The following is a 14,120-nucleotide window of genomic DNA, read 5'->3' on the forward strand; positions in this document are numbered from 1 at the left end:
TTACGCATTTGGAGATGGGAGCAGTAAGATAAGTGTATTTTCTAAATATAGAGAGTGAGAGAATGAGTTTATGAAGGGCAATAGTGTTGTAGTGTGTTTAGCAAGGTTGCTAGAATTTACTGCTAGGCTTTTCTGTTGGTATGTACAATTGAGATTTTCTGTTGGAGGATGGATGAAGGCTTATGAAGGGCATTTGTAAATCAAGGGCTGAAGAGTTTAGTTCCTCATTTGGAAACTAAAATCTCAGAATTTCATTCAAAGCATAGGGAGAGAGAATAGAGAGGTTTGTGAAAGAATTCTTCTCCCTTTTTGGTGTCCCCCTTGAAGTGTTGAAGAAGGGTGCTATTTAACTGAGTTCAAGGGGGTATTTTAGCAAAAAATCTCAGACAAAATCTGTCTCAAATAGCAATGAATCTTCAGAAAATCCCTTTTAAGATTTGGGCAAAAAATGTATGTTTAGGTTCAAGGTATTCTTGCTATTTTGGGTAAGAGCTGCTAGGGGAAAGAGCAGTAGAAAAGGAAGGTAGCAAGAAAAAGATGGTTAGCTTAGCTGATTTTGGTTTTAGCCAAATGAGAAAAAAAAAATAATAATGTCCAGGCTGCTAGGTCAACTGTCATAGCTGTTCTGAAAAGGCTGTCTCAGCTGTTAGGAAAAGCCGTGACAGTTTTCATGAGACAACTGTCACAGCTGTCATGGTGATTTCAGAAGCAAAAGAGGTTAGCATGGTAATTTCAGAGTGTTGGAGAGGTCATTCAGCATTTATTTTATGAATTTAGCTGAAAATGGTAAGATCTCTTTCAAGGGTATTTTGCTATTTTGGGTATAGCAGCTGGCAGCTGGGATTTCAGGATTAAATGGCTGATGATATCACTTCCAGCCAGGTGTCAAGAGCTGAATACACTGCTAGGGTTCTGCTGAAAATGTTTCTCCTTTTAGGTGTTTGTGTTTTTGGTGCAAGGTTCCATTACAACACATTTTTAGCAAGTAATAGAAGGATTGGTTGAAAGTTAATGAAGCTTTAGAGATTTAGTTGAGGTCTCATTGTGCTGTGACATAATCTTGGTGAGCAAGAAGAGTATTTAATGTTCTGCTCTAGCAACTGGCAAAGAAATATATGGTCTGATTGTGGCAGATAGCAGTTGGGTATGAAAGATATAATTAATATTTTGTATATAGTTGGAGATAAAAGATAACCAATCAGATTAGGCCATGTGTTTGAGTTGGGTTTTAGCTGAAAGTAGTAATAAGATTTATGCATAATAATATAATGAAGTTTCTAAATTTGAATAGCAACAGCTGGGGATTGAATGAACAGTTATGTTCCCATCAGTTAGATGGCTAGGGATATTGAGTATGTGTCATGTGATGAATATTAAGTTTTAGGAAAATAGCAATAGGGAATTTTATCATTTTAAGTGCTACGTGGTAAGAGATGCTTACCATATGTTACCCGCTACACATAGACTCGTCAGAGTTTAGGGAGTTGGAGAAGGCACGCCAAGCAACATGCTTCTTTTATCAACTTTAAATTGTTGAAGCTTTACTAAACATGCCTCTTGGCCCTCCAAACCACGACTCCCAAAGTTCCTTGAAGAGACTTATGAGCTTGGATCATAAGCCAAAGATGAGATGACATACCTCGGGTTTTGTTGTGATTTTGTGTAAATATCGGCTCTTGTTGAAGAAGCCGCTTGCCATAAGCGTAAGAGAGGTGATATGGGCCGTGAGCTTTGATTCATTGTGTGAGCCCAATTCATATGTTGATGTGGCATGGGTTGTCAATGAAGTAGTGCCACGTGGGGTGAAAAAAGAGTCCTCAACAATGTGCAAAGAGCAAATTTTATTAATGTAGAAATAGGTTTTATCAATGCAGAAAAATAGATTCGATTAATGTGAAATTCAAACATGAAAAAGCATTCAGATTTGGCGTTTAAATTTAGAAAACATGATTTCACTAGGTGTTTTATGAGAAAATAGTGAACGATTTTTTAAATAGTGAACAGAAAATAATTTACGCAAAAAAGAGAGAACAATTTTTTAAATAATGCTGAACAGAAAATAATTTTATACAAAATCGTAGAAATAGTTTTTGCAGAAAACAGTTAAACAATTTTTATGAGAAAACAATGAAAATTTTTAATTAATGTAGAAAATAATTCATATTTTGAAATTAAAATCTCTATATTTTACAATGCTTCTATTTAAATAAATAAAAATCTAAAAAAGCTACTTATTTTTATGTTTATGTTTATTTGTCGATTATCCCCAAAAAAAAAAAAAGTTATAAGGAACTCGAGTTTACTGAACTCGAGTTCCTTACAAAGTACTCGAGCTTGGTGAGCTCGAGTACCATAGAAATAAACATAAACATAATGTTATTTATAATAGGTACTCGAGCCTAGTATACTCGAGTACTGTATTGCATGAAACTTGAGTTTTTTATTTTTTTTAATCACAGAAATTCCAATTCAGTAGTGCCACGGTGGCGGAATTAATGAGAAACTCGAGTTCTAGAAAAGTGGTGTTTCCCTATTTAGTTTCAAAATAGTGTTTTTTTGCTACAAATTTCTGAAAATGATGGTATTTGGCCATTTTGGCCATGATTTGAATGCTCTTAGGGTGTTTGTTAATTAATCATTTCAGGAAAGTTTTGATACTACTTTTATGAGAAATATACAAAAAAAGGGTAAAAAAATCAATTACTTTTTTCTTTTCTCATAAAATTTCTAAAAATATTTTTTAAACCAATACTATTATAGCACCCATTAACTTTTGCCATCAAATAATTGATACACTATAAGTCCTTTCTTTAAAATATTGAATATTAAAATTGAATAGGACAAGTAGTGGAGCTAAATAGCTATATAGCTATTTCAGCTCCACCAAAATAGTTAAATCAACACTACGACAGTGGAGCTAAAGGTATTTTTTTTTTTTTTTTTTACCTTCATTGCTATAGTGCACATCTATAAATAGATGTACACTATAGCTGAGAGCTAAAAAAAAACAATTTTTTTATTCCCAGCCCAATTAAAATAATATAGGTTGGTTTATTTTTTTTCATTCTTTTATTCTCACACCTCTCTCTCAGTGTCACTCTCATCTCATCTAAAGCTCTCATCTCTCAAAACTCTCTCAAGCTCACTCTCTCATTTTATCAATCTCTATTTCACTGTCGCCGGCCCGATTCATCTTTAATGTCACCGAACCACCAACCGTCCCATGCTGCCGATTAGCCTTAGACCCACACCGCCATCTGCCTCATCTGAAGCTCTCATCTCTCAAAACTCTCTCAAACTGTCACCTTTCTGTTTCATTGCCACCAGCCCTACTCATCTTTAATGTCACCACCATCGAAACTTGACGTCATCGACCCACCAGCCGTCCCAAGCCGCCAATCAACCTCAAACCTACGTTGCCATCCGCCTCAGACCCATGCCGCTGAACTGCCTCAAACCCACTTCTCTTCCGCCGATCCACTTCAGGTCAGTTGTCTCTGTCTTCTTCATGTGGATGCTTGGGATTTTTGATTTGGGTATAACATCAATGAATGGGTATAACATCAAAGAATGTCGGATTTTTTATTAGGGTATAACATCAAAGAATGGGTCAATGATTTCTTTTTTTAAGTTTATTATTTTAGATGCAATAATTTTTTTGCTGTTCTTGCTCAATGAAAAGTTCTATCATTTGATCTCAGAGCATCCATTTGTTTTGATTCAGAGCATCCATGAATGGACAGAATGTATTGGGAATTTTCTGTTTTTAGGAATTTGTTGTGTGGTTTTCTTTACCAATGGGATTAAGCTACATGTCAAATTAAGTATTCATGCATAATCATGTTCTATTGTTATAATTCTAAGTATTTTAAGTTTTGATATAAATGTTAGTTTGGGAATTTTCTGTGTGCAAGGAAGTTTACATTTTTTTTTTTTTTGTCTAATTTTATGGAGTCACATAGAGACCTAACATATTACACGGGTATCATGAATAGGGATATAGAAATTGACTCACAACTTTTACGAACATCTCAAAATACTCTTATGTCAATTTCTGATTCTCCACCTCAAGTTGAAAATGCCTCTTCTACAAAAGGAAAATGGGGCTCTAACTTTAGTGTAGAGGACGATCAACTCCTAGTGTCAGCATGGCTCAATACTAGTATTGATGCCATAAACAGTAATGAACAAACACAAAATACATTTCGTTAAAAAATTTGGGAATACTTCATGCAGTACAATACATCTGGTACCACACGTACTGTTATCTCCTTGTTAAGTCGTTAGGGAACGATTAGTGAAAAGACAAATAAGTTTCCAAGATGCATGGCTAAAGTTAATGCACATCATCAAAGTGGTATAACCAAACAAGATCAGGTATAAATTATATTGCAATTATGTTAACATACCCATTCACCAATAGTTTGAAGATACTAATTGTGTTATATTTCTTTTAATTTTTTTAGATTACCAATGCGAAGGCTTTGCATAAAGAGACACACAAGAAGCCTTTTCTTCTTTAACATTGTTGGCTTATGTTAAAGGACCAACCAAAGTTTGCCGATCCTAATAGAAGATCAAGAGCATCCGTGCCTCCAACTCCGAAGTCAACATCTATTGGCGAAGGGGATTATAGGTCTAGACTTGGTGACGATTCCAATTTTGAGAGGCCAATTGGTAGGAAGGCCGAAAAGGCCAACCGAAAGAACAAAGCCACCTAAATAGATGTAGGGGAATATTTGACCAAGAAATTGAAATTTATTAAGGAGGTAACTCGATTGGAAGAGGAAAAAATGTTTATTGAGAGGGAAAAACTTACGATTGAGAAGGAAAGAAGTGAAGAAAAACTTAAGCTTGAGAAGGAAAGACTCATGATTGAGAAGAAAAAATTTGAGATGCAATATATGTTAGAGGAGGAGAGAATCATGATGAAAGATACAAGCGGCTTGACCGGAACACAAAAAGCTTTTTATGAACAACTTCAAGAGGAAATCATGGCAAGACGAAGTTCACATAATTAATGGGTTTGATTGCATTTTGGATGTAGCTTAGGCCTTTATGTATTTTGTAGTGGCTTATATAGGCCTTTAAGTATTTTGGTAGTAAAGCTTTAAATTTATAGTATTTTGGTAGTATTTTGTAGTGGCTTAAAATTTATAGTATTTTCGTAGTAAACCTTTAAATTTATGGTTCATCTTGTTTGTGTTGTGACTTGTGCGTGAATTGTTGTGGTTTATGTCACTTGACTTTAATCTTGCATCTATAGTAAAAATTGCTTTCCAATTGTCTTGAAGGTTGCATCCACAAATCGCTCTTTGTTTCGCAAGTTGCTTCTTGATGACTCAAATGAGGATGAGATAATCAAAGAACTTGTTATGGAAACATCACAACTTAAACGTCATCACTCTATCCAACGTAATCATTTGGTAGGCCATGAGAGGCTTTTTCTTGATTATTTTGCTCCCACACCAAAATATCCACCGACTTTATTTCATAGGAGATTTTGGATGAAGCGTTCTCTTTTTCTCCATATTCAATCTAAGCTAGAAGCTCATGACTCTTAATTTTGTCCAAAAAAGAAATAGTGTCAACAAACTTGGTTTATCTTCAATACAAAAGATAACTGTTGCACTTAGAATGCTTGCGTATGGAGTATCAGGTGATTTGATAGATGAATATGTGTGGATTGAAGAAACTACTACATTAGAAAGTTTGAAAAAATTTGTTACTGCAGTAATTGATGTTTTCTCTGAGGAATACTTGAGAAAGCCAAACAATAAAGACATTGCTAGACTATTAGCTCATGGCGAACGCCGAGGTTTTCCGGGTATGTTAAGTTCAATTGATTGCGTGCATTGGAAGTGGAAAAATTGTCCATCTGCATGGAAAGGTCAATATTATGGTCATATTCGTGAGCCAACTATTATTTTGGAGGCAGTAGCATCATATGATCTTTGGATATGGCATGCATTTTTTGGGTTACCTGAGACAAATAATGATATTAATGTGTTAGAGCGGTCTCATATATTTAATGAACTTGCTAAAGGACATGCTCCTGCAGTACATTACTCAATCAATGGTCATGACTACACAATGGGATATTACCTTACTGATGGCATATAGCCAAAGTGGGAAACATTTCTGAAAACAATTCCAACTCCACAAGGACCTAAGCGAAAATTATTTGCAGTAGCCCAAGAGGCGTATAGGAAGGATGTTAAACGTGCATTTGGAGTGCTTCAAGCACATTTCGCAATTGTCCGTGGACTTGCACGATTTTTCCATCTTGAAACACTCCAAAAGATCATGAAAGCGTGCATAATTCTCCATAACATAATTGTTGAAGATGAGCAGGATGATAATGAAGTGGTAGACTTGGATTATGAACAAATTGATGGAGTGGATAATCCTCCTATGCAAGTGTTACATGAACAAAGTGATGGATTCATGTCATACATTAAGAGGTATGGACGCATTAGAGACCGAGAAATTCATTTTCAACTCTAGGTGGACCTCATTGAATATTTATGGGAATTGCAAGGCGAATTGTAGTAACTTCTTTGTTTATATGTTGAGAAACATGAGTCATAGGAACTTGTGCGAGTGTGTGAGTTTTATTGTAATTTGGTTTGAATTATGTATGTGAGTAATCTATGGACCACATTGTTCCAGTTATAATATGTGTTCTATTTTATATGTTTTCTTATAAAGTTCCTCCATTTCATAATTTGGTTTGAGTTTTGTATATATATAATTTGGGGTTAAAAAAAAATATTATTGTTACTCTAATTTCTTATTTGCTATCATGATGATTGAGAAATTGTTTTAGTAAAAAAACTGTATAAGTATAATTTGGGGTTAAAAAAATCACTTGTTAACACTAGACGATTATTTGCTATTATGTGGCGGCGGCGGTGGAAGAGTCAGTGGCTGTGGCGATAGTGGCAGCAGTAGCGGTTGTGGGTAGTTGTGATTGTTGTTTATTTTAGTGGATATATTATTTTATTGTAGTAAATATATTATTTTATTGTGATGTTTATATTATTTTATTGTGTTGAAAGCTAAAATAGATCCACTGTTGCAACATGTGAGTAAGTAAAATAGATAAAGTAACTTTTTGTGATGCCAAATAATTAAATTTTTAGCTCCACTGCTGTGGATGCTCTTAGGAAGATCTAGGAATGTGATGCCTTTAGAGCACCTGCATCAAGCTAGTCAAACTAGCCTGACATTAAAAATATAGCAAGAAACCCAAAAAAAACTCCATGCATTAGACTCAACCAAACAAAACAAAATAAAAAATTAACATTAATTGCCACTAATAGTGAGACAATGTTCCTTGCTAGTGCTAAAAAAATGTTTAAAAAAAAATTCTTTAAACACGCGCGCGCGCGCACACACACACACACACTCTCTCTCTCTCTCTCTCTCTCTCTCTCTCTCTCTCTCTCTCTCTCTCTCTCTCTCTCTCTCTCTCTGTGCGTCCAACTCTCTATCTAGTGGTAGTCATAGCTGTCGTGAACCGCAACGCTTGGATTTAATGGTCATAGTTGGTTGATGGTGGTAGATTTGGGTGTTTGAAAGTTAATTTTTGTGGGTTTGTGTTGATGTTTGCATTGATTTGGGCGGTGGGTGTGGTGCTTTTTGACGGTGGGTGCAATGGTGGCTAGTCTAATTCGACGGTAATCTTAGTTTGACAGTGGTGCCTGAATTTAATTAATTTTGATTTGAGTTTTATGTGAAATGAAATAGGGATTTTGTTCAACAAACGATGGGAGATGGGTTCAACTTGTTGATTTTGTTTTGTTGATTGTGAAAATGTGTTGATTTTGCTAAACAACAGGAGTGCTTAGTGATGTTGTTGAAGAATATTCTATTGAGTTTGCAGAAGGAGGTTTCGTTAGGTTACTAGGAAAGGGGTGGGGAAGAGAAAAAAGAAACTTGTTTATTTATTTATTTTTAGAGAGATCAAAAATAATATTTAAATGAAGTAGAGAAATAAATATTGAGGCTAATGTATGCGTGAATCTGTTAAAGTAGCAAAAAGAAGAAGAAGTTATCTTTGTGTTAATTTAGGTAAAATGTTGAAGAGGCTGATGCTAATGCTCTAATATTCGCTCAAATTGTTATTTGAAAATGGTTTAATTTTTGTCCAGTATAGTGCAGTATTGGACATGACACATATTCAAAATTGGTTAGGTGTTGGTTAGGTGGCCCATCAAGTGCTCTAGTGCATTGGACCGAAGTTTTATCCTTTGAAAATTTGCTCCCATACAAGTACTTTCTTCACACACACACACACACACATTTATATACACGCGCGCACATATACACACATAGTACAGTGAGTTTGTAACAATTAGATCTCATCTTTAGTACTTTTTTTTATGCATCGCACTAGTTAAAATAAAAAAGAATGCCTAAGAACATTTCCAATAGATTAGTCAAACCCAATTTCATCTCTATTTTTTTGTGTAAATCCTTAAAATACAATTTCAACAATCTCTAAAATTGAGATATTTTTTGCTCAATTACAATGACTCTTCAAACAAAGAGAGCAGTTGTAGATTGGTAAAATAATATATTGGCTTAAAAATTCCTGAAGGTGAAATAAGTTATTATCTCTTTCTTTTTCCTCTTAACGTCTCTCTCACTTCTCACATAACTACAGAACCCTCGTCTCAATGTCTAAAACGTCTCTCTCAATCAACACATTCAAGAGGAAGACACGTACCACCGCACATCCTTGATGCGATGGTCACTTCATAAGTATAAATGCTAGTAGAGTGTGGGGGCAAAGGTCGGGGTTCAAGTCTCCATGAAAAAATTTCACACATATATACTTAAATTTGGTTAGAATAGAAATTCTATCTTGTATATAAAAAAAAAAAAAAAAAAAAAAGACACGCAATACTCTTCTCATAAAAGTAACAAGATCAACAAAATAAATAATAAAAAATAAAGGAGCACAACGCTAATCTGACGTCCGCATGCACTTGGCGGCGGGGGAGGAAGACCCAAGGGTCTGTGCATTGAATTACTAGGAAACTCATCGCCGCCCTTGATTAGTTTTTCTCTTTCCTATATCTTTTATTTTGGTGCTTTGTGTTCTGAGACAAGCCATGAATTGGTTTGGGGTGGGTCTTGCTGGTGAGGTTTAGGATGGACTATGTGTGGGTTTGTCTAAGGGTCTGTGCATTGATTTGTTGAGTATCCCCTAGTTTGAGAGTGAACTAAAAGTGAAAAGGGTGGAGGAGGTGAGTTTCAATATAGAAAGCAGATTAAATAAAAAAAATAATAATAATGAAAAATTTTAATTTTAAAAGGGATAAAAAAAATATTAGAGTAGGGAGAAAAGTGAATTTAAAAAAGTAAGTAAATAGAATAAAGGCTGAATTATAAATTATACCTTCTAACTTTGCTTAAAATTCAATTAAGTCTTGCAATTTTTTTTTTCAATCATTTAACTTTTACTGTTTTTCAATGCAGTCCTTTCGATAAAAAAGAACTATATAGGTAATCTAAAATACAAGGACATTCTGGTAATTTTAAGTTTGGGAAATTAAAACCCCAAAAAATTAATAAAAAATATTTTCTGAAAAAAAGTAACAAAAAAAAAAATCTTCTTTTTTTTTTTTTAGGAACCACTAGGGAAAAAAAAAAATCTAGTCAGACTAATGTTACCCACCTAACTTTTTTTTTTTAAAATCAAAAAAATTAGTAAGATTCTTGCAATGTAATAAAAGCTCTCCAATCTAGGGTGATTGTCTTGGGTTTGACTAGAAACTCTCTAGTTCAAGTCCAAATACTAGCACTTTAAAAAAAACTTTTTGAACCAGCAATTTACTTCGTTATGGCCTACTCATTGTGAATAGTGAAAAAATACAGTAGAAAACCAAAAAAAACAAAAACAAAGCTTGTACAGGCTGTTTCGAAGTATTGATCTCCAGTGGACACGCAGACAAGCAAATGGTGCAGTACATTAGCCAATAGTCCAAAGTTGTCTTCTACTGACCTAGTTTGGCTAATTGGCTTGAAGAGCCTCCTTTGTTCCTTGTTGATCAATTAACTTTGGTTGTACCCTTCTATTTCTAGTTAATGAAATTCCCAATCGGGTTTCTAAAAAAAAACAGAGACCCAGTAACTGTTTCTCAGCGACCAAACAGCGAAAAGAAATGGGAAAAATCTCCATTCAGCCAAAACCCAGCATCCTTGAAACAAAATTTTTTTTTCTCTCTCTCTCCCTCTCTCTCTAAAAGTACGTACTACCCAAAAACAAACCTGTTGTCAACAACCTTTGCAAACATAACTGTTGTCACCTATTGATAAAATCATCAGCCTTGACATTGACGTCCTCATCGTACCTCTTAAGATTAGATTATGCAAATTGGTCGAACTTGTAGAGTGAAAAGTTGAAGTAATGAGTGACTAGCGACTATGTGATGGAGGCTGGTGAGAGAGAGATTGAGATTTTTTTAAAAAAATTAAGAAGCTTAAAAATACCAAAATACCCTTAGATTCTTTTTAATTGAGAAAAATACCCTCAGCTTTTTGGTGACTAACTACCAACTTTTAATAGGACTACATTGAATAACTCTAAAAGTTAGAGCATTAAAATGATCAAAATCAAAATTATAGGACTGAAATAAATTTTAAGTAAGGTTAGAGGATGTATTTTGTAATTTAACCTTTAAAAAAAAGGGTTTTATTAGCATATACCTTTAAAGCATATATTAAGAAACTTTTTATAGAAAGATAAAAAAGTGAATAACTTTTTTTTTTTTTTACAACTTTTTAGTTTTTCATATAAAATTTCTTATTAAGGGCACACATTCCGGACCAAAAAAAAAAAAAAAAATTTATTTCTACAATTTTGAGTGAGAAAATGCCTAATCTACCAGAGACGCTATAAGTCCGCAGTATTGCATAAGTAACACCTAAACTTAATTTTATTCATTTAATATCAATTAATTAATTTGAGAAGGGCATATTAACATCAACAAAAAGATAAAATAATCTTGAGAAACGTGAAGTTTTTATTTTAAGAGTGTTCTATTGTTCTTATTAGAAAGAGAAAAGAAAAAGACATCGACTCCTCATCCAAACTCCAAAGCCATACCAAATGTTTGACCATCGACTATGTATTAGTTTAGTTGGAGAAAATATAACACCATGTATATGTATATTATCTCGCTTGGTTGGGACACATCTAGTCACCAATAGTAAATCACTAAATCATTAAAAAAATTTGATAGTGCCTGCCATTAGTCCAAAAGCTACAGACCTCAATAGTAAATTTAATATTTTACTCAATAAAAAATTATCATAGAACATGGACAACAATCCGTGCACCTCCAAATTTAAAACGTGAAGTGAGGCTGAAGAGCACTCCTCTTATGGATGTAGAATATTCAACGGTAAGATAAATTAAAAAAAATAAATAAATAAATAAAAGAAGAAGAAGAAGAAGAAGAAGAAGAAGAAGAAGAAGAAAGAAAGAAGAAGATAAAAATAATATGCTTACCAAATTCCTCATGGGTTGCGAGTGCTCTAATCCCTACTTCACTAGTCCAGGAGCCTTGTATCTAACGAATTATCAAAAATATATATATATATATATAAAATAAAAAAATAAAAAATCCCTACTTCACTAACATTCGGTCCATGAATGTAATGGTGGGAAAAAAAACAAAAAGATAATGGAGACTATATTTACACGTTGAGAGCACAATAAATTAGCTTAGGGGTGTTTACCAAACCGCACAAACTGCAAAAATTGCACCAAAATCACTCGCAAAATGGCATAACCGCATTGTACCGCAAGTAATTGTGCACCGCACCGCATGGTGTAGTGTGGTTTGCAGTTTTACAATAAGAAAACCGCACAAACTACACCGCACCACACCACACCCTCTCTATATATTAATATATTTAATTATTTTTAATATTAAATATATTATTAATAGTTTAATAACCCTAGTTTTCAAAAAAAAAAAAAAAAAGTTTGATAACCCTAGCAAGTGTTGATTAGGAAAGCCAACCCAAAATAAAGAAAAATTAACTCAATAGTTTAAAACTTGGACCAAAACAAAGGGAAAAATTAGTTTTGGGCTGGGTAGAAAAAGCCCAAAATTTGAAAAATATACAAACTTTAAATCATTTAAACTGCATCTTATACACCGCACCGCATATGTGACCACAAAAATAAAGTGCAGTGTGGTTATAGTTTTAACTAAACTTTAAACCACGCCGCATCGCACATGTGACCGCAAAAATAAAGTGCGGTGTAATGTTTTAGCTAAACCGCACCGCGAACACGTACTCCTAAATCAGCCTAGTGACTTATGTTAAAATATTATTGGATTTGGAATTAAGATTGACTAAGTCTAAACCCAAATTCAACCTCATGGTTAAAAACCGGACCAGCCAATCTGACCAAGAATCGAGCACCAATTTAGTCTTAAAAACCTCAAAATTGGTCCCAAACTTGTATAATATCATATTAAACTAGGAATTGGGGAAAAAAATGGTTTTGCCAGTTAGTTCGATTTTTTAAATCATGTTTGACCTTAAAGTCCTTTAGGAAAGTTAAATTTGGATACAAATTTGATCCATGGAGAAATTGAAATTAAAATTGCCCCAATTGACCCTAATCAAACTTGGCCAGAGAAATTATTTCAAACTTTTGATTTATGGTGTACTTTTGTATTAAAATATCGTCTCTTCTCTTTTATGTGTCAAATAAACTCCAAGATCACTTTAATGTAAGGGTAGCGTCACACACTCCTTAGGAATTCAAATGAACCCCCTGACTTCAATTATTTATATATGTATATAAAAAAAAATTTATACTTACTTTTGAAAATATTTTTACACATCTTGACTTAAATTTTGCACACCCTCATCACATGTATCTTTGATTTTAAGAGTAAAAAATAAGTGTTTATGAGTTGTAAGCGTTTTTCTTTATTATAAGGGTAAATTACGTATTTAGTTTCTATCCTTTATATTATATTTCAATTCACTCCAAAAATTTTAATTGTGTCAATTTAGTCTCTAACTTTTCAGTGTTATATACATTTAGTTCCTATTATTATCTTTTGGATAAAAATTGCTAAAAATTACTAACGTGGCAAAAAGACAAAATAAAAAAAATAAAAAAAAGTTTATTGCCACATCATAGTCAAGTTGTATTTATTGGGATTTTTTGGAGGGAAATTTCCTTTTTCAATTTTCATTTATTTCAACCTCTCAAATCTCAAATCTTAATTTCAATCTTTCTCTTTCAATAATCGTTCATTGAATTCAATAATTGGCAACACTGGCAACAATATTTTCCGCAATAATTAAGGTTGCATTACTTGCCTAGTCACAGTCAGGTTGAGTAGGGCATATAAACATCAACAAATATATAAAATAATCTTGAAACGTGAAGTTTTTATTTTAAGAATATTAATTGATCTTATCAGAAAGAGAAATGAAAAAGACATCGATTCCCCATTCAAACTCCAAAGCCATCCCAAATGTTTGAACATTGAATATGTACTAGTTTAGTTGGAGAAAATATAACCCCATGTATCTGGTGCATGTATATTATCTGCAACATTTTAAGGAGAGAGAGTGTCACTGTCTGTTTATATAATAGTCAACTCAGTTCTCCATTGTTTGCAAATCCTGTTTCGTACGCTCTGTTTGTTTTGTTGGAAAACTTTCTGTAAAAATAGTTTTCCACATTTTCCAGTGTTTGGTAGTACAAAAAAAAACTGGTCAACGGAAAACTATCTTTAGTCAATGGAAAATCCTAATAAAAATAAGGCTTGTTTTTTATAGCTTGTTTTCCAAAAATATTTTTTGGATAACAATCTCTATCTCACAGTACGCTCTCTCACTCTCACTCTTTCTCTTTTCCCTTTTCTTTTTCTTTCCTCACATCCTCACTATCACTCACTCTGATCTCTCCTCTTCCATAGATCTCTCTCCCTCACTCTCTCTCCATATTTCTCTTCCCCTTTATAACACAGTTCTTTGAGTAGATTTTTTTTCCCTCATTGCTCAGTAATTATTTCATTCCTCTCTACCAACTTGCAAAAGAGAACATATTTGCAGCGGTAATTATTCAT

The 14,120-nt window shown here is 33.5% G+C and overlaps 1 protein-coding gene across 1 annotated transcript; it reads left to right on the top strand.

Annotated features, from left to right (window-relative positions):
- Positions 1–4,793: 4,793 nt before the first annotated feature.
- On the top strand, positions 4,794–6,507 carry LOC142620621 (uncharacterized). Its single transcript, XM_075793965.1, has 4 exons — positions 4,794–4,997; positions 5,295–5,426; positions 5,620–6,060; positions 6,124–6,507. The coding sequence occupies exons 1-4, from the start codon at positions 4,794–4,796 to the stop codon at positions 6,505–6,507; spliced, it is 1,161 nt and encodes a 386-aa protein (XP_075650080.1).
- The last annotated feature ends 7,613 nt before the right edge of the window (positions 6,508–14,120 follow it).

The sequence above is a fragment of the Castanea sativa genome, chromosome 12 (genome assembly GCF_040712315.1).
Source record: "Castanea sativa cultivar Marrone di Chiusa Pesio chromosome 12, ASM4071231v1".
Taxonomy (NCBI): domain Eukaryota; kingdom Viridiplantae; phylum Streptophyta; class Magnoliopsida; order Fagales; family Fagaceae; genus Castanea; species Castanea sativa.

What these genes read in the sequence shown, in the direction of transcription:
- LOC142620621 (XM_075793965.1), top strand. Translation starts at nt 4,794, where the DNA reads ATGTTTATTGAGAGGGAAAAACTTACGATTGAGAAGGAAAGAAGTGAA. An exon ending in AACTTCAAGAGGAAATCATG is followed by an intron (nt 4,998 to 5,294) that starts GCAAGACGAAGT and finishes ATTGTCTTGAAG; the next exon opens with GTTGCATCCACAAATCGCTC. An exon ending in CTAAAGGACATGCTCCTGCA is followed by an intron (nt 6,061 to 6,123) that starts GTACATTACTCA and finishes GATGGCATATAG; the next exon opens with CCAAAGTGGGAAACATTTCT.